The sequence below is a fragment of the Leuresthes tenuis genome, unplaced genomic scaffold (assembly GCF_036924035.1).
Source record: "Leuresthes tenuis unplaced genomic scaffold, fLeuTen1.0.hap1 SCAF_10, whole genome shotgun sequence".
NCBI lineage: Eukaryota > Metazoa > Chordata > Actinopteri > Atheriniformes > Atherinopsidae > Leuresthes > Leuresthes tenuis.
In genome coordinates this window covers 17,045,668-17,064,485 of record NW_027325364.1, presented here as the reverse complement: position 1 = coordinate 17,064,485, position 18,818 = coordinate 17,045,668, and the positions used below count along the sequence as shown (strand labels likewise).

The window sequence follows — 18,818 nt, the reverse complement described above, 5'->3', positions numbered from 1 at the left end:
CAGTTTTTATTTAAAACAGCTTCCCCTAGTGGTGTATAGTAATGAGTGTGCTCTGTCGTCACCTTTTCGATGCGATAAATTTGTATCCTGATGAGTTGTGTGTGAGATCAGGAAAAATCACTGTGTATTCAGAACTGAAGCAAAGCAGGGAAAGAGGTTATATTTTGCACGCAAGTGATGATTATGTGATGTAGAAAATGAGTGTAAACGTAGTAAATCTAAAATGATTTTATTCATGGAAATAAAGGTTTTTGGCAAGAGCTAAAAAAGTCGTCATTATCATGAAGAGACTTTTGATAGAGATGACGAAGTTGAAAAGTCACAAACAATCATTTACACGGATTACATCAGAAGCTTTTACAAAGAGCCTCATGCGGCACAAAGTCATACTTTTGTCATTATTCAGTTGACGGAAAATGAATTAGCAACAAGTCTAAAGAGTCTGAGTTGATTTCTTTTTTAGATTAAAAAAAAAACAAAAATGTGCAGAATTCTGTTTTTTAAATGAGAACAATTTGTGGTTATTTACTTTTCTTTTTCTACACATAAGAATGACTATTGCTGACTTTCAGTCAGATTAAAAAAATAAATAAATAAAAAAATCAGTAAAATTCTTAGATGGCTGCACGACTTGCATTTACAAAAATCTGACGGCAAAGACATACAGGTTTATATGCAGTTCAGCTGCTTCTTTCAATATAAAAATCTCTTATTCACCATTTGAAGACTGTAAGCAACAACAGATGGCCTTTGTGGTCTGTGTCGTGACATGGCTAAAATAGCTGTTATTCAATTTTCATCTCACTTGTTTTCTGTATTGTACCGCAAAGAAAATGAGATGTTAAGTGCAAAGAGTTAGTGTGCAGCTGAAGACAAACCTGCCCAGTGAAACATGACAAGTATTCAACAGATAAACACGGAAAAAAATATTAATTTGGTTTATACACTAACATTTACTCTGTACAGTTGAAATATTTGTTGAGTCAGCGATAGCCTTACACCTCTGCATCAGAGACCGACTTCTCTTTGCTCCGAATGGTGACCATAGAGTTTGTGTAGGTGTAAGAGCGAGGCTCCTCTTCCTGGAAAGCAGTCTCCAACACATTCAGGATGGACTTACGGAGTTTGTCCTTGAAATCTTGACCCATGAACACATACAGAAGCGGGTTCAAGCAGCTGTTGAGATAGGCCAGACATGTAGCTATAGGGAACCCGATAACGATGATGTGATTTAATGTTTCACTTGTATAATTTGGCATGTGAGTCACCAGCTCAATTAGATACATGATATGAAAGGGAGCCCAGCACAGGAAGAAAGTAATAATGATGGCTGCAATTATTTTAAAAGGGCGACTTGATCGACTGGCCAGGGTGGGGTTTCTTCTGAGACGATGGATTATGACAGCATAACAGGAGACAATGATACTGAAAGGAACGACAAATCCCAGGAGGAAGCTGGTAATGGTCATGGCCTTATGACGAAAGACTCGCAGCTGATTCACGGAGGGTGTTTCAAAGTCGTCGGATAAAGCAAAGTTGTTGAAGCAGATGATGATGTCCTTGTTGTGGTGTGTTGAAGATGTTGTGGAGATGATGTCCCTGAAGATGAAATAAGGTGAGCTGAGAATCACAGCCAGCACCCAAACACACAGACTCGCCCAGGAAGCTTTGCGGGTATTCCGGTGGTTTTGAGCCCAGACGGGCCACACCACAGACACATATCTGTCCACACTGATCACCACCAGGATCCAGACACTGGCAAATATGTTGAGAAAGGCAACAGCACTTTTCATTTTACACATAAATCTGCCAAAAGGCCAATGGAAATCTAAAGCCTGATATGTGATGCTCAAGGGCAGGAATGCAGTGAAGAGGAAGTCAGCCACGGCAAGGTTGAGGAACCAAATTGTGTTAACGGTCTTCTTCATCTTGAAGCCGGTCACCCAGATAACCAATCCATTCCCAAGCACACCGAGAACAAAGGCCAGGCAGTAAACAACGAGAGACATGGTGTTGAGAGACTGTCTCAGGTTTGCAAAATTGTCAAACGAGGTGTAATTTCTTGGAACATCAGTTGTATTATTGAGATAAGAAGACGTGGCATTCATCTTGATGGTTGTCTTGAGACCTGCAGAGGAAACATGAGGAAACAAAGTCCTTGTATTTGAAATTCACCAAGCTTGGAGTATAAATGTTTTTGATTACATACACTAAAGGATGCAAGAATCACTCTAAAATCAACACTTTAGTAAGTAAGTTACTGAAAGGTGACATATCATGGAATTATTATTTTATTGTTATTTTACTTTTTTATTTCATTCTGCTAAGCCTCGACCTCTGAGTCCCGCCTCTTAGACCGATGGAGCCAGCTTCATGTGTAAATGTTCTGTTGTCAACTGTACTGAGAAGCATGCATTTAACACCTACGCCAGCCTCAGAGGATATAAGAGCCCAGTGTATAAAGGTAAGGTTCCAGTACGAGTTAGCTAAAGACCGAGTATGTGAAGCAAACACTTTTTTTTCTGACTTGTTTCAACAACTTTGTCCAATTAAACGCTGGACTGAACAAACTGAGCCACAAAGAGGGATTAGTTCCAACTCTCTGTGCCTGAACATCAGACAAGGGAAATGTAAATATCCATCCATTTTCCTTACCCACTTAATCTAACTCAGGGGTGACTGGAGTCTATCCCAGCTGTCATTGGGCAGCACGACCCTGGACGGGCGGCACAGGGCCACACAGAGACAAACGAGACAAGCAACCATGCATGCTCACAATCACTCCCAGGGACAATTTAGAGTCATTAACCTGAGGTAAAGCTTTAAGGTTTTACCTTTAGTAAATACAGTAATGGGAGATGCTGAATTCACCTGAAGGGCAAAGTGTCGGTGGGTCTCAAACCCTAAAAACAGACTGATAACAGACTGCTGTGAAAACATGGCTGAGACAAGAGCCACTGTGATTAAACAAACAGATATTTTGACCAAAGCCTGTTTCATACATTTCAAAAAGGTGTCATGAAAAACTGTGTCAAACTGTTAAAAAAAAGGGAATTAAAGGGTATAATATGTCTTCTTTAATGTCCAGTATCAATGTCTGAATAGTGGCAAAGGATGATTTCCTTTTTTTTTTTTTAAAATAAAGAAAACACAAAGGTAACATACCTTTCTCGAAGTTCTCTAGGTGGCTGTGAGTGAAGTTGCAGCAGAATAATTTGTGATCAAAATCTTGCCTGTTAACAAGATGAACTGATCTGTTGGTAATAAAGTCACCTCCCACATGAAGGCGGACCCAGAGGCAACTTACATAACACAAAAGTCATTTAAGAAAAGTTTAGATTATCTTGCAAACAGTTTAACATCCCTCCAAAAATAGCAACTTTAATGGTGATGCTAATAATTTTAAAGTATTTTAAGCAGAACCAACAGCTTTGGAATTGTTATTTTGCATTAACATCATGAATTAGTGCACTATCTACTTACCATATGCCCAATTACCAACAAAATCATGAGTTGACTGAGTGATTTATGCAATCGTGGGCTCTTCATTACATGTATCTGAACACATGCACATGCAGACTCTGTAGATCCAACACTGCATGCCAAAGACACCTACAGTTTAAATACAAATATACATATATATACATTCTTTTAGGATGGCAACAACGTGGTTCCTTATTTAACTTCCTGATTTGTAATTTTGCTCAATTATCTTCTGAATAAGTAATTCTGAAATACATCAGGACGACTGGTTTGTATTTGTAGCAGGCCAATATTAATAGTTTATGAAATAAGTTTGAAAAAGCTGTCAGTGTCTCCACCAGCTGTAATACTCAAGATAAAACCACAGAATAAAGCACACATAGTGGAGCTAAACACGCCTGTATTCATAATGGATCCTTTTAATGCAGATGGAGGTATTTACAAACTCTGTTCATTTAAAGACTGGCCTTGAATGAAACAATCTCATAAAAGTTTTAGTGTGTGTTAGTTTGACAATGTTAGCTTTCTGTTGGTGCGGCCACTGTCTCATACATATGGGAGAAACCAGATGTGCGTATCTTCCTAGAAAATATCTTATTCACAAGATACTTCTTCCTCATCAGTGACTCACTGTCATGTCAGTACCCTGTCCTGTTTGGTTTTGGTATAAAAAATTAAATTTATCCAATCCGTCAGAAATGCTGATCAGTTTGACTGAAAGCCTAAGTGTGAGAAAGAGGATATTGTGATACAGCTTCTCTGTCCATCAGTGCATCAATCAAGAAGTGGCACAACCTCAACATTGCAACACTCCTCATCTAGTTGATCTGGACATTCTTCAGAGCAGCAGAGTATGAGCTTCCAAAATGGACACATGACACTCCCTCCTCTGGCCGCCAACAGCAGAGCTCAGGTCTGTGTCCTCAGTTCATCTCTCTACACCCACTACACTTATATTTATGTCGGCCTTTCACACAGACCTGCGCACTCTGATGAAACTGATGGCACCGCCTGTATCAGCACAAAAATCTTAAACTTTTTTGAAACCCACAGAAAAGTTTTAAAAAAAATTAATTTCCATTGATGCCCTTTTGTAAACACAAGCCTCTCCTCCAAAACAATGATACCTTATGTGATATATGAGGTAATTAATGACATTTCCCACTCTATCCTCCACTGCAGCCCATCACCACAGCATCTGTCAGTAATGGTCCGGCCTGGTGGAGTATAAGATAGTATACTGCTCCTTACATGATGAAGTGTGAAGCCTTTGTGAGCCAATGGGATTTTTGAAATCTTAAATCCGATGGACAAGAATAGACATAATTAGATTTTAGTCAACCAACTTCTATCATAACCTTTTTGACACTACAAGGTTTAAAAACAAGGTAGATTATCAAGTTGACAGACACACAACTTAAATGAGAAGTTGATGGAAATAATCCAACAAATTGTGTTAAAAATCATTAGTATGACAGTTTTATGCAGTGGAAAGTATGGTTGATAAGCTTCTAGTAAATGCAGAACTTCATGTTGTGTAGGAAATGATAGGAAGAAGAGAGATGTGTATCGCTTCATACACAAGTTACATGTATCAGACAAGATCTGCCCCACAAAACTGTCAGTGGTCTTGTCAGTGTCACGTTCTGTCTGGTTTTTAGTATCAAATATATAATTCCTCTTATTTATCAAACCACAGCTGAACACTAGATGGTCTGTTTTTTCAGTTCAAATGAAGGATGGAGGAGGCTGTGGTGCTGCCTTCTATACATCCTCAGTACAGTCACGCTAAATTATCATGTGGGACTGTGTCCTGCCTCTGGTTGTATTCATCCTCTATCTGGTTACTGTATTAGCCCATTTCTGTACACTATATATATTCTGAAAAAGTTATACTTATATTGTGTTATGACAGCAACTCATTTATGACGTATAAACAACACATCTCTTTCTCTACATAGAATAGCCATCTAAATGTTGGTTTTGATATAAAAGATCAACTAAAAAGTTCTACACAGAACATATGTCAGATTAAACCTTTTTCTGTCTATTTAACTAGGACACACTTAAGAGCAAGAATGAAAGTGCGGCACACTAAACGGTTTTAAGTTTAATGCCAAACTGAGTGCCTGATGTGGGAAACAGTTTTTATTTAAAACAGCTCACCCTAGTGGTGTATAGTAATGAGTGTGCTCTGTCGTCACCTTTTCGATGTGATAAATTTGTATCCTGATGAGTTGTGTGTGAGATCAGGAAAAATCACTGTGTATTCAGAACTGAATTCAGAACAAAGCAGGGAAAGAGGTTATATTTTGTACTCAAGTGATGATTATGTGATGTAGAAAATTGTTAAGTATCAGAGAGGGATTCAGGACGCAGATGCAGGGTCTTATGGTTCAAGATGGTTTTATTATCACTCAAGACAACAGATGACGGCACTGCAGGGCGATCTCCCGCAGCGCAAACGAAAAGGGCTATAAAAGCCTAAACGCTCTCCTCCGTATCTACGGTAGAGGAGGGGCGCGGCTATGAAAGTTTGCAAAACAAAGTCTCTCCAAAACGGGAGGAAAACCAAAAGCTATGAAAACTTAACAAAGCAAAGTCACGCTCTCAAAGTGAGGCGGAATAAAACAAAGGCGCACTCTTTCAAAACAGAGGCTCTATAAAACTTTAACTTAAAGGCTCTCCTTTAACGGAGGCAACTATGACAAGAAACAACGAAAAATCCCTCGGTGAAAATGGAGGAAAAACAAGGCTATGAAACTTACCGTAACAGTAAATAAACTAATAACTAATAACTGTGGAATAAATTACAAAGCAAGGTGCGCTGCAGGAGAGTCGCTCACTGCAGGCTCGTGGGATCTGTGGTAAACAAGACAAGGTAGCTGGTAGTGACGCTCACGCTCAAACAACATACTGGCGACGAGACAAGGGAAACGCAGACTATTTGAACACAGGAGGGACCAAGGGGAACAGGTGGAAACACTTGGGAATCAGGGAAGACAATGAGACTCATGACACGGGAGGAAGAGCAAGTTACCTGAAACGAGACGGCAAGATTAGTGATCTTTCAAAATAAAACAGGAAATGACGAGCCAAGACATGGAACAGAGAATAAACCGTGACAAAAATGAGTGTAAACGTAGTTAAATCTAAAATGATTTTATTCATGGAAATAAAGGTTTTACACGGATTACATCAGAAGCTTTTACAAAGAGGCTCATGCTGTACAAAGTCATACTTTTGTCATTATTCAGTTGACGGAAAACGAATTGGCCACAAGGCCGAAGAGTCTGAGTTGATTTCTTTTTTAGATAAAAAAAAACCCAAAAATGTGCAGAATTCAGTTTTTTTAAATGAGAACAATTTGTGGTTATTTACTTTTCTTTTTCTACACCTAAGAATGACTATCACTAACTGTCAGTCAGATTAAAATAAATTTTTAAAAAATAATACAGGACATACAGGTTTATATACAATTCAGCTGCTTCTTTCAATATAACAATCTCTTATTCACTATAATGTGTCCACTGGGATTACATTAGACTCCCCTTATGCTAAATATCAAAGGTAAAAGACATAGATTTTTCAAACCAAAGTATGCAGCAGATATATAGCAGTCAGTCAGCTTAATCAGTTTCTACACAGCCACATGTGACAAGCTGCAAACAGGACTGATGGCAGGTCCTCAGTACACAGACAGAAATGATATGAAACCTCTGACTGACTGAAGGAAAATCTGGTTCAACACTGAATGTAGCAGAGAAGTTTATTTCCATTTGGCAGTCTCCAAAGCAACAACAGATGGCCTTTGTGGGCTGTGTCATGACATGGCTAAAATAGCTGCTATTTAATGTTCATCTCACTTGTTTTCTGTATTGTATCGTAAAGGAAATTAGATTTTAAGTGCAAAGAGTTAGATGGCCTTTGTGGGCTGTGTCATGAGTTCGGTTTCATGTCATGTGGGATGTGGAGGTAAATTAGTAAATTGTGTTGATTAACACATTTCACACTGTAGGTTCCTTTACTTAAAAAAAAACAGACCAAAAAAAAAAAAAGAAGCAGTATGCCATATTTCCCTCTGCCAAAAATAGTAAGCTATCTTACTTTAGCTTGCATAATGCCTCCACATTTCATACATTTCAGACATGGCTAAAATAGCTGTTATTTAATTTTCATCTCACTTGTTTTCTGTATTGTACCGCAAAGAAAATGAGATATTAAGTGCAAGGAGTTAGTGTGCAGCTGAAGACAAACCTGCCCAGTGTAACATGACAAGTATTCAACAGATAAACACGGAAAAAAATATTAATTTGGTATATACACTAACATTTACTCTGTACAGTTGAAATATTTGTTGAGTCAGCGATAGCCTTACACCTCTGCATCAGAGACTGACTTCTCTTTGCTCCGAATGGTGACCATAGAGTTTGTGTAGGTGTAAGAGCGAGACACCTCTTCCTGGAAAGCAGTCTCCAACACATTCAGGATGGACTTGCGGACTTTGTCCTTGAAATCTTGGCCCATGAACACATACAGAAGCGGGTTCAAGCAGCTGTTGAGATAGGCCAGACTTGTAGCTATCGGGACCCCGATAATGATGATGTGATCTAATGTTTCACTTGTATAATTTGGCATGTGATTCACCAGCTCAATTAGACCCATGATATGAAAGGGAGCCCAGCACAGGAAGAAAGTAATAATGATGGCTGCAATTATTTTAAAAGGGCGACTTGATTGGCTGGCCAGGGTGGGGTTTCTTCTGAGACGATGGATTATGACAGCATAACAGGAGACAATGATACTGAAAGGAACGACAAATCCCAGGAGGAAGCGGGTAATGGTCATGGCCTGATGACGAAAGACTCGCAGCTGATTCACGGAGGGTGTTTCATGGTCGTCAGATAAAGCAAAGTTGTTGAAGCAGTTGATTATGCTTTCGTTGTGGTATGATGGAGCAGTGTCCCTGAAGATGAAGTACGGAGAACTGAGAATCAAAGCCAGCACCCAAACACACAGACTCACAGAGGAAGCTTTGCGCACATTTCGGTGGTTTTGAGCCCAGACGGGCCACACCACAGACACATATCTGTCCACACTGATCACCACCAAGATGTAGACACTGGCAAACATGTTGAGAAAGCTTATGCTGGTGTTCAGTTTGCACATGAACTTGCCGAAAGGCCAGTGGAAATCCATAGCTGTGTATGTCACACTCAGAGGCAGGAATGCAGTGAAGAGGAAGTCAGCCACGGCAAGGTGGAGGAACCAGATTGTGTTAACGGTCTTCTTCATCTTGAAGCCGGTCACCCAGATAACCACTCCATTCCCGAGCACACCGAGAACAAAGGCCAGGCAGTAAAAAATGAGAGACATGGTGTTGAGAGACTGTCTCAGCTTTGCATGCTCGTCCTTGTAGCTTTGTTCCTCATCCTTGTAGTCATACACATCATTGTCGTCATAAGAGTAAGAGCCATTTGCCCCAGTTCCATCAGCTGAATTGATGTGATAGAAAGAGTAATTGGTCACTAACTCCATCATTGTCCTAGACCCTTAAAAAGAAAACAAAAATGTTAAGCTCATCATTTTTCCACTCCTAAAAGTTAAATTTACCAAAAAAGTAAATTTTTTGGATGTCATCTCGGGATGATAAAAATGTTCCTAAATGAAGCTCCACTTGCAGCATACAGAATACACTGTTCACATTGGCAAAAACGGATGTCAGCAATTGTCTCCACCCGACTTCTAATTTTTCGTAGAAACTTCAACATGAGCAATGTAGTCTATGGAGAACGAATTCAATGATACTCTGAGGAGAGTGTCACAATGTTATGTATGCGTAATAAAATGAGTCTCACACAAACCCCCGCATCAATTTCATCAATGCGAGAAATGCCCACCAAGGCAAGGGCAAAAACGGGAACAGAAAGAGATGATGAAACGGGTTTTTAACCACACTTAAATGTACTGCACACAAGAAACGGTTCCCACTCACTGCGGACCTGCAGAATTAATTCTAAGTCTAAAAGTCATTCCAAGTTATTCCACGTGAAGAACTCTGTCGACTTGAAAAAGAAAGTCGGAATATTCCAGCTGAGATGTTTTCCAGAGCTGCTGAATACCATGTATTTTTTTCATTTTGTCGCCTTATTCCCGTTCGAATTCCTCTGATTCTGAGACGTTTAAAGTAAAAGTATGATCCAAAACCAGCTTACCTTTCCTCGTCATCAGAATGTCTCTGATGTGAGCACAGCCTCGTTCAGCAATCTGGGAACATTGTAAGGCTGAGATCCCTCACTCCTTAATTGAGCGACTTCACGTCACGTCGGGGCGGGACCTCGAGCAGCAACCCTCCACACGAGGACCAGTAAACCTCTTGCACTCCACAGCTCTGCTGCTCATGCACTGCAAGAAGAGCACACATACATTCTTGAACGAACCCATCCATCATCGAGAGGCTCATCAATGCGTAAGCCACAGCAATCAGTTAGGATCCAGGGTTGAATATTTATGACCGCCCGCCCCCCCCCACACACACACACACATGCCAAGACACGTCTTAATCAGACCCTACATGACAGTCCTTTGGGAAACTTTGGGAAAGGTGAAAACACAAACAACTAAATGCATAAATTGAAGGTTGTTGAGATGACTCCCTGGGCGGGAGAGAGTGGAGCTTTGACTTTTCATGGGCCCAATCATCCTACTGCGTAATGTGTTTTTCACTACGTGGGTTCATCTTGTGTTTGCTTGAGGTTAAGTGTAATTGCTCTGTGTTGACTGTTTGACTCGACATCAGAGCACACGCACTTTTAATGTCTCATCTCTTCATCCTGCGCTTGGTGTAACAAGCCACAGCAGCATCTCTCGATAACTTGGGATGAATCAGAAGTTTTATGGTTATCTGACTGTGCTTCTGACCCCTTGCGGAATTGAGCCCTACTGGTAAGCTTGTGTAGAGTCAAGCCTTTAAAGATCTGGAGTAAGTTTTTGCTTCCCACTTTTTGAACCAGTGGTAACTGTGAAGCAAACTGAAGCTGTAATTCAATGCAAAGTGTTTTGTATTTTGCGGCTTCTTTTTTTGTTCTACCCATTCAAGCATTAAGAGCTTTTCGTATACAGACTGTACACACAAAATAGGAAGAATCAAAGTTTGACCTCTTTGAGCTCTTATTTCCTCCCACATAGTCCCTCTTAACTTTCAGTCCTGCATATCAGCCACCCACACATTGATTTCTCTTTGCGGAGAAACCTGAACAGGAAATACTCTGATTTCAGTCATCCGTGGTTTTTCACCTGTCCCACTATGAAACGCTGCAGTTGAAGAAGTTATTTTAGTTCTTCAGATGTAAATTCAAATGTTGTTGACAATCTATTTCTCTTTTAACTAACTATTTTAATCAATGTGCGTAGCTTCCAAAGAATTCAGAAGAGCTGACATTGTCACGTATGACAGTGTCCACACAATAATTGGTATTCAAACCAACTTCTGAGGATGTAAGATGATGATTCAAGCTGTTTTTTCAAAACGCACCGTAGAGTATTTGATAATCGAACTTGCTTACAGTGTAAAAACTAAATATATACAGCTGAAAATCTTGAACTTATCAGATTCACATACTAGAACTGGCCCAACCCGAAAACTGGGTCCCCTGCTGATATACATACACCCCACACAGGAAGTAGGTGCTGCCAGCAATCCAGATGTGAGGAGGAGGAAGAAAGGGGGTGGGAGTGGACAGACACATATACACATGTGTCTGTCTACATGCCCTCGGTTCTTGCATGTGTTCTGAGCAACACCCTTCTTTGAGCGTGTAGGAGGACTCACGTCTTATGTTCTTTTTTTCTTTCTTTGGCTACATAAATTGCATTTGAAAAATGTCCTGTCTGAGAGGTATTTTGCACCAGGACCAAAAGAAATTCACAAAAACTGCAGGAAACTGTTTGAAATAAGCTGACCCAATTAACTTCCTCACTCCTGAAAACCATAATCTACCGTTCAGCCCCATTTGTGACAAAAAATTACATTGCTGTTTTAGCTCAAATCTAGACAGCATGGCTACGTTTGAGCAATTCATCCACTAGTTTTCACATTTCTCTTAAAATGTGTACTTTGGAGTTCTTGCGTTGCAGTCTTGCACCAGGACATTAGAGCAGAGCTTTTTGCTTGAGTCTGTAGAGGATATTAATAGTTGTCTCAAGGCTATAGTTTGAGGGAAGCCTTCAGAGCCCTGGGCTTGCCAGAGTTCTTGATTTACCAACCAAACATGCAATTACGTGTGTGCCGCACAAATACTAATTTGGGTGTGTAAAACAACCAGTGGAGGTTTACAGGGAATTTAGTTAGAGCAAAATGTGATATGCACAGTTGAAGCTTTGGGGTTTATTATCCAATACAACAGCTGGGAGCACACAGAAAGACAAGTGTATTAGAATGTATGAACATTTGCATTTGTGTGTGTGTTTGTGTGTGTATGTGTCCCAGTGTGTGCTTGTCTTTGTGTGTAGGACACTGAAGGACTAATGACACACTGCAGCTCCAAGCGTCATTTTAATACACCCAGTATTTTTCTTTGCCGTTTTGTGCAAACACCATGACCTTGCAACTTTTCTGAAGTCTGAAAAGTTGGTAAATCTACTACTGCTTTTATACGGGTACACATTGGTGTTTCAGCTGCCGTGTTGAAACCTCTACACTCAGGTTACGTTGTCATAAGCGCAACCAGTGGGATTCTGCTGTGTTCTGAAAACCTCAAAGGTTTGTTGATCCTGTTGCGGTATTGACTGGAAATTTAACCCTAGTCTAACGGGGAGAGGTCAGGAATTTTGTTTTTTCCGAGTCAAAGCCCGTGGCTTCAGCTTTCATTCGCATTGCTCAGTAACCTTTTTTTCTTTTTTTTTTCTGTGAACACACCACTCACAGGGAAAAAAGCTCAACCTCAATAACCTAAACCACATCCTTACATTCGTCCCTGCTTTCAAACTCAACGTCTGGTCCCCCTCAGCAGACCTAAGGGATATGAATAATCAGCCTGGGCTCTCTCTCACACAGAAAACAAGCCTGGCAATACCTAACCACAGATAACTGCCACACAGAGGTTGCCCTGTCTGTCCGTCTGAGTGTATTTTGAGGAACAGAACAATGACATTAGGAGAAGTGGAAAAGCAGGCAGTATAAAAACTGAAGATCAACTAAAGTTATAAGTTACAGAGAAAATAAAATATCTAATGTTTCCACAATTTTCCTGAATTGCACAATTGTTCTAACTGATTATAATCCGACTGATGTTTTGACATGTGTGGAATTTATAAGGGACATCATATGTGACTGTGAAACTTTCAAAGACCTTTCCACCTTTGAGCAGTTGGTTTAGTCACTGTTTCCATTTGTTGCACATGTGAAATGACATTGTTTAGCTCCCACTAATTAATGTTGCACGCTGAAGCCTCCTGCAGTATTCTGCTACCTCGTTTTTTTTCTCTTAGGGATGTCATGAAAATGTTTAAGCAGGTCTGGTGAAAACTAAACTGAAACAAAAAAAACAACAAAACCAGTGAATACATGTGCAACCAGAGACAATTCTCTCTTTCTCTCTCTCAACAGGGAGCCAAAATTATAAAGGCTTTTGGGACACTGTGTAAAATGTGCTTAAAATGAATGCAGTGATTTGAAAAGCATTTCACACTTAGATTTAATTTAATGCAGTGTGAATAAACACAAAGTTGAAACGTTGACAGCATAAGGTCATGAAGTTAAGACGGTGGAAACAAAAGTCTAAAACATTTTTGCAATACAAATAAAAAAGCAAGTTACCCTATTCACCTATGTTATTGCAGTTATTTATCTCCAAACCATCACAGATTTGAAATGTGTGCAGTTAAGAAGCGAAGCACATTTTAAGAGCTAAGTACATGGTTTCCAAAAAAAAGATGTTTTCATTGGTCAGAACACAGGAAATTTTTCAGCTGTCTTTAATGAGCTGAGTCTCAGAAGGCACACACACACACACACACACACCCACGCACAAAGTGGCATATGGTGAGTACTTCTCCAGATCTAGTTGACCCAAAAAGTCAGAAGTACTTGCACATTTTCACATATCTTCATTGTGGTTGACGTCCGGAAGCAATTATCAATGTGTAATCAGTACAGTAATAAGTATATGGTGCCAGTATATATATATATATATATATTACTAATAATTTCTCAAGTTCTGTGTCACAGGCAGAAACAGAAACTAACCACTTAATGTTTAAAAGGTCTAAAGAATATAATTTGTTCACCAGACATTGTCAACAGGTAAGAAAATTACAAAAACGAGCTCTAACCGTGAGCACCAGCTGTGGGACTGACTAGCTTTTGCACTCTCAACCAGTTTCTGGCTTCAGCGTGCAATGCATGATGATCTGTTTCAAACACATCCGAAGATCAGAGGTGACTCAAAAACAAGTCACAAGGCACTAGTCAACGAAATGCGCAAGGAAGTGACCATTACAAAACAGAAAAAGAGGTAAAGCTTAAGGTCGAAACATGATTGAACTGAAACACAGTAAACTGACAAAACTCATGCACCATGACAAGCTCTGCCACCCATTGCTAACATTAAGTCCACAATGAGACGAAAAATACGATACACAAGGCCCTGAACGGTTGGTCAGTTGAAATCTTGTAACAAATGGGAAAAAATATATTTCAAGCTGGAGCAACTAAACGCAGTGTGCCGTGAGAAGAAATGGTGATGCAACAAACTGATATCTTCCACTTTTGTTTTGTTGCTGTCATCAAATCAGAAAATGAAATTTAATCATCAAAATGCAATTGCATTTCTTTGTTTAAGTACTTGGTGTGTTTTCTTTGTAAACTTTTCAGTTCACTATTGAGGTTAAAGGATTTGTAAGGCATTGCAGTCTGCTTTGATTCCCATTCACAGTGTACCATCAACTGTTGGATTGAACATGAAATCAAATGCAGGTTGGAGAGGAATGAGGCAGACAATCTACGTACCTCATCTTAATGAGAGGGGAGAGAACTTGTCTGTGCTGGATGGGAATGCGTTATATTTCAGCCTCAAGTGCATAATCGTAGGGTTTGGATAAATGCACCCTCTTGTTTAAATGTTTTCCTGTCTGGCGCTGATAAACACTTAATCTCCTTTATGAGTAACGGTGCCTTGTACCTGTCAGTATGGCTCCATTCCGAAACACTGACTCAGCAATCATTTCACAATGCTTTAGGAGTGAAAGTGCTGAGCTCCTTCAGATATGTGGTATGTAAATCAAGGATATAGAGGAGAAAGATCAATATGGTTTAGCTGTTGAACAGGCTAGGTTTCACAGCGAGGTGGAAGGTAAGGTGCTTTAAATTGCTTCCTAAAATGTTTGTGATTATCAAAAATGATGTGCAGAAAAGTTATGTGTATACAGCCATGAATTAAAGACTTCTTCTGTTGAAAATGAAGTTTCTTGACATTTTCATCATGGCCATATATTATTTTCTAATATGGAAGAGGATATTTTTTTATTGAAATAAGCAAAGGCTTAAGCAAAGCTAGGAAGCCAATCCTGTCAAGTTGGTAGGCAAACGTTTTATAACTGGCAAGCAGGAAACATGCACCAGCAACACCATACTAACACAGTCAAGTGGGATGCTACAAGCGACTGAAGCGCCTTGATGCGTTGTTTTCTAAACCAAGTATGCAGTGTGTTTTCAATACAACATAGCAAAAATACAGTAATAGTATGTATGACATTATGATGTTCAAAATGACATTAGCGCATCTTCAACTTAATGAGTTATGTTCCAATCAATATCTTTTGTGATGCATTCAAGGCAGTGCATACCCATGTTTAATTTTCTTTTTTGGATGAATGTGAAGCAAGTTACTTTTGTGGCAGAGTCACAGTGCCAGTCTTATTAAAAAAAAGAAAAAAAAACTACAGCTGAATTTAGAAACCTAAATTTAGAGCGAAAATAAACAGAAATGTGCCGACTGAAAGTATATAGAAAATGGTCTCTTTCAAATGTGTTAGCGATTCCAAATGTTTCCCAAGCCAAGCTATTTCCCCCAGACCGAGAATGTTAACATTGGAAAGGTTTTCTGTCTTATTTACTTACATTAAGTCCCATTTCTCTAGGGAAATGTAACACATGTTTGGTGTTTGATGTGATAAAAGACCTTGAGAAAAAGGTGATAAGAGAACTTAAATACCTTAAGCTAAGAGAGTGAGAGCACAGGAGAGACAGACTGACAGCATGAAGCTTTTCCTTTTCCTGATCCTCTTTCACGCGGCAGGTACAATACATAATTTATTCTGATTGAGAACTGAGTAGCACCAGAGAGTGATAAACATATACAAGTACACTTATTGCAAAAATATTTCCTTAATTTGGCATAAGTTATCCTTGCTTTTTAATCTATAGTTGCCCTGGAGGAGGATGAGAAGATTGTTGGCGGGGTTGAGTGCCCTAAAAACTCTGTACCCTACCAAGTGTCACTCTTCACTGGGTACAACTTCTGCGGTGGGACTCTTCTGTCTGATGAGTGGGTGCTTTCTGCTGCACATTGCAAAACAAAGTAAGAAACATGATCACCGATCACAGCTGTACACTAGCAGCTGGTTGACACTTATGGATTTACACGGCACTTGTAAACTTAAATCTAAGTTTAGGTTCCTAAGGTAGCAGCAAAGCAGGTGAATAAACTGACTCTCAAGATGGGTTTGATTCTTTTAGGTCAAATGTCGAAGTTCGGCTGGGAGAGCATGACATCTGGGAACCTGAAGGGACTGAGCAGCACATCATGTCTGCCAAGTTCATTCGCCACCCTGACTACAATCCCCGTACTCAGGACAGTGATATCATGCTGATCAAGTTGAGTCAACCAGCCACTCTGAACAGCTATGTGCGTCCTGCTGTGCTTCCTTCAGACTGTGCCAGTGATGGGACGATGTGCCAGATATCTGGATGGGGGAGTATTCGAGCCAGTGATGAAGGCTGTGAGTTACACATCGTCTGTCAAAGCTACAGTTAGCAGTGCTCTGTCACAACTGGTACAAAGAGATCAGGGATTTTTGTCTTTGCAGCGAGGTACCCAGATAAGTTGCAGTGCTTGGATGCCCCTCTCCTGAGTGATGACACATGTTTCAATGCATATCCTTTTCAAATAACTGAAAATATGATCTGCGCTGGATATCTGGAAGGAGGGAAGGACTCTTGTCAGGTAATGAAGACAACATCATTGCTAAAACCCAAAACAGCAATTATTTTGTGACACACAAGATGTAGTTGAAAATAACCTATCATTACTTCAAACCTCAGGGTGACTCTGGGGGTCCCATGATATGTGATGGAAAGCTCCAGGGAGTTGTGTCTTGGGGCCATGGCTGTGCCCTGAGAAAAAAGCCTGGAGTGTACACAAAAGTTTGTAATTATGTGTCTTGGATCAAGATGACAATGGCATCTGGCTGAGTAGTAATAACACCTGATAATTCCCATGAGAGGTGGAAAAATCTTTAAAGTCAAGATTATAAATCTTATGTACACAGTGTTTCTTAAAGGTTTATCAGCCCAGTAATCCCAAAAAAAGTTTTACTTCATGTTGGACATGAACACCACAACTCGTGCTAAAACGTGTTCATTTGAAATGTTTTTGATCTGATCCTAATTGAAAATGAAAAATACACGAGTGGATATAGTTAAAATGATTTTTTCAGCTACTGAGCACATTTATGTGACACAAGAATAAAAATGATTAGGTTACTTTTAAAATACAAGTGAACATGTTACTCCTGCCTAAAACATGGGAAATTGAAGCTCTAAAAGTCTAACTCACACAGATAATGGGGGCCCAAATCACTCCTTCATGTACACTCAACTAGACTCAAAAGGGCCGAGGCATGATGTACATGTTTCGAAATTCCATCTTTTGCAACTTTTTGTAAAAACAGTGTATATCAGTACAGCCAACCTCCCAATAAAGCTGCTCTCATTTACATACGTTTCAGTTTATTTTGTCAAATGCATCTGATATTGTTCCTCAAAATCAGTTCATCTGCTCTAATAAAAACTGCAGTTTATAACCGCTGCGTCATTTCAAGTGACTTAAAGATAATATCCGCGCAGTGATTTCAGCTTCACTTAAATGTACGATTATCACCCACAGAGCAAGTTAGAAGAGACTGAATTTTTTTGACTGTTTACTCACACAATCCACAATGTGCTAGTGTTGGACATACTGAAATCATTAACTTCACTCTCCTCCCTTGTATACTGGGACAAGAAAAAGTGGCCAGAACGCTTGACTCAGCTGTGCATGTTACCGTGCTGAGTGTCACTCACAACTGTCAATGTGGCGTTCACTTTGATCATCATTTGATTGACTCATGCTTTTGTCAATGAACTCTTCTGATACAATTTGCTCTAATCCAAACACTTCTCATGGTAGTTTCTTTTGTTTATTCAAGCATTTCATGTAACATCTAATGCGTCTTAAGCCCCAGTGTATATGTAGGTAACTCTTGATTGGGAATTTACTCTACTGAACATATTTTTTTACTTTTTACTTTCAACAACGACCATTTATTCAGAACATTGTTCTCCCTTTTACAAATGAAATTACTTATGCCATACTTGCACTATCATTTCAAAGTCATCATTTCACTATCATTGAAAGTTCTGACAGTGAAAAACTAAAATAGTGATTTGGTCAATGCACATCCAATCTAGGAGTTAAATGTTGAAGTACTTGCTTAAAAAAATTGTTTACCTTAAACTTAGTTGTCTTAAGTTCAGTCAAAGTTTAAGATATCTTAAAAATAATTTCTGATGATGAGAATATATGGGCAACTTTAGATACAACTCAGACAGGTAAAAAGTTAGGTTATGGATATTTAAACAAATACAGATAAAAATGCTTTGAGGTGTTGTGGTAAGTACTGTCGCCACACAACAGTCAGGTTCCTGCTGGTGTAATCCTGGCTGGGTCCTGTGTTTGTGGAGTTTGCTTTTTCCACCTGGTCATGCATGAGTTGTGTCCCGGCACTCCGACTTCCTCCCACAGTCCAAAAACATGCTTGATTTTTGACAGTAAAAGACATTGTGAGTCTGTAAGGTTGTTTGTCTCTGTGCCCTTTAATGGATTTAACCCCTTTTTCTATCACACTATCACTTGCTCCTCACATCTTGCCACTCTCTCAGTGGTGAGTTCTCTCGAAGATTTGCAGTATACTGACAGATAAGGTGCTATTGGACCAGTCGTAAACACATGAGTGTTACTGGTGTAAAGGCTTGAAAAGCCACATGAGTGGACTTTATAGCAATAAGTATGGCCTGT

At 39.6% G+C, this 18,818-nt stretch overlaps 3 protein-coding genes across 3 annotated transcripts; 1 reads left to right on the top strand and 2 right to left on the bottom strand.

Moving 5' to 3' along the window:
* Nucleotides 1-995: 995 nt before the first annotated feature.
* Nucleotides 996-3,249, bottom strand: LOC140316619 (chemerin-like receptor 1). Its single transcript, XM_072394523.1, has 2 exons — nucleotides 3,166-3,249; nucleotides 996-2,128 (listed from the first exon to the last, which is right to left on the bottom strand). Exon 2 carries the CDS (start codon nucleotides 2,106-2,108, stop codon nucleotides 996-998), a length of 1,113 nt encoding a protein of 370 aa, XP_072250624.1. The 5' UTR covers nucleotides 2,109-2,128; nucleotides 3,166-3,249.
* A 4,290-nt stretch (nucleotides 3,250-7,539) lies between these two features.
* LOC140316616 (chemerin-like receptor 1) lies at nucleotides 7,540-9,806 on the bottom strand. Its single transcript, XM_072394521.1, has 2 exons — nucleotides 9,699-9,806; nucleotides 7,540-9,035 (listed from the first exon to the last, which is right to left on the bottom strand). Exons 1-2 carry the CDS (start codon nucleotides 9,709-9,711, stop codon nucleotides 7,858-7,860), a joined length of 1,191 nt encoding a protein of 396 aa, XP_072250622.1. The 5' UTR covers nucleotides 9,712-9,806; the 3' UTR covers nucleotides 7,540-7,857.
* A 5,885-nt stretch (nucleotides 9,807-15,691) lies between these two features.
* Nucleotides 15,692-17,022, top strand: LOC140316629 (trypsin-3-like). Its single transcript, XM_072394533.1, has 5 exons — nucleotides 15,692-15,779; nucleotides 15,908-16,061; nucleotides 16,220-16,482; nucleotides 16,570-16,706; nucleotides 16,805-17,022. Exons 1-5 carry the CDS (start codon nucleotides 15,740-15,742, stop codon nucleotides 16,952-16,954), a joined length of 744 nt encoding a protein of 247 aa, XP_072250634.1. The 5' UTR covers nucleotides 15,692-15,739; the 3' UTR covers nucleotides 16,955-17,022.
* The last annotated feature ends 1,796 nt before the right edge of the window (nucleotides 17,023-18,818 follow it).

What these genes read in the sequence shown, in the direction of transcription:
- LOC140316619 (XM_072394523.1), bottom strand. Translation starts at nt 2,108, where the DNA reads ATGAATGCCACGTCTTCTTATCTCAATAATACAACTGATGTTCCAAGA.
- LOC140316629 (XM_072394533.1), top strand. Translation starts at nt 15,740, where the DNA reads ATGAAGCTTTTCCTTTTCCTGATCCTCTTTCACGCGGCAG. An exon ending in GCTGCACATTGCAAAACAAA is followed by an intron (nt 16,062 to 16,219) that starts GTAAGAAACATG and finishes TGATTCTTTTAG; the next exon opens with GTCAAATGTCGAAGTTCGGC. An exon ending in TCGAGCCAGTGATGAAGGCT is followed by an intron (nt 16,483 to 16,569) that starts GTGAGTTACACA and finishes TTGTCTTTGCAG; the next exon opens with CGAGGTACCCAGATAAGTTG.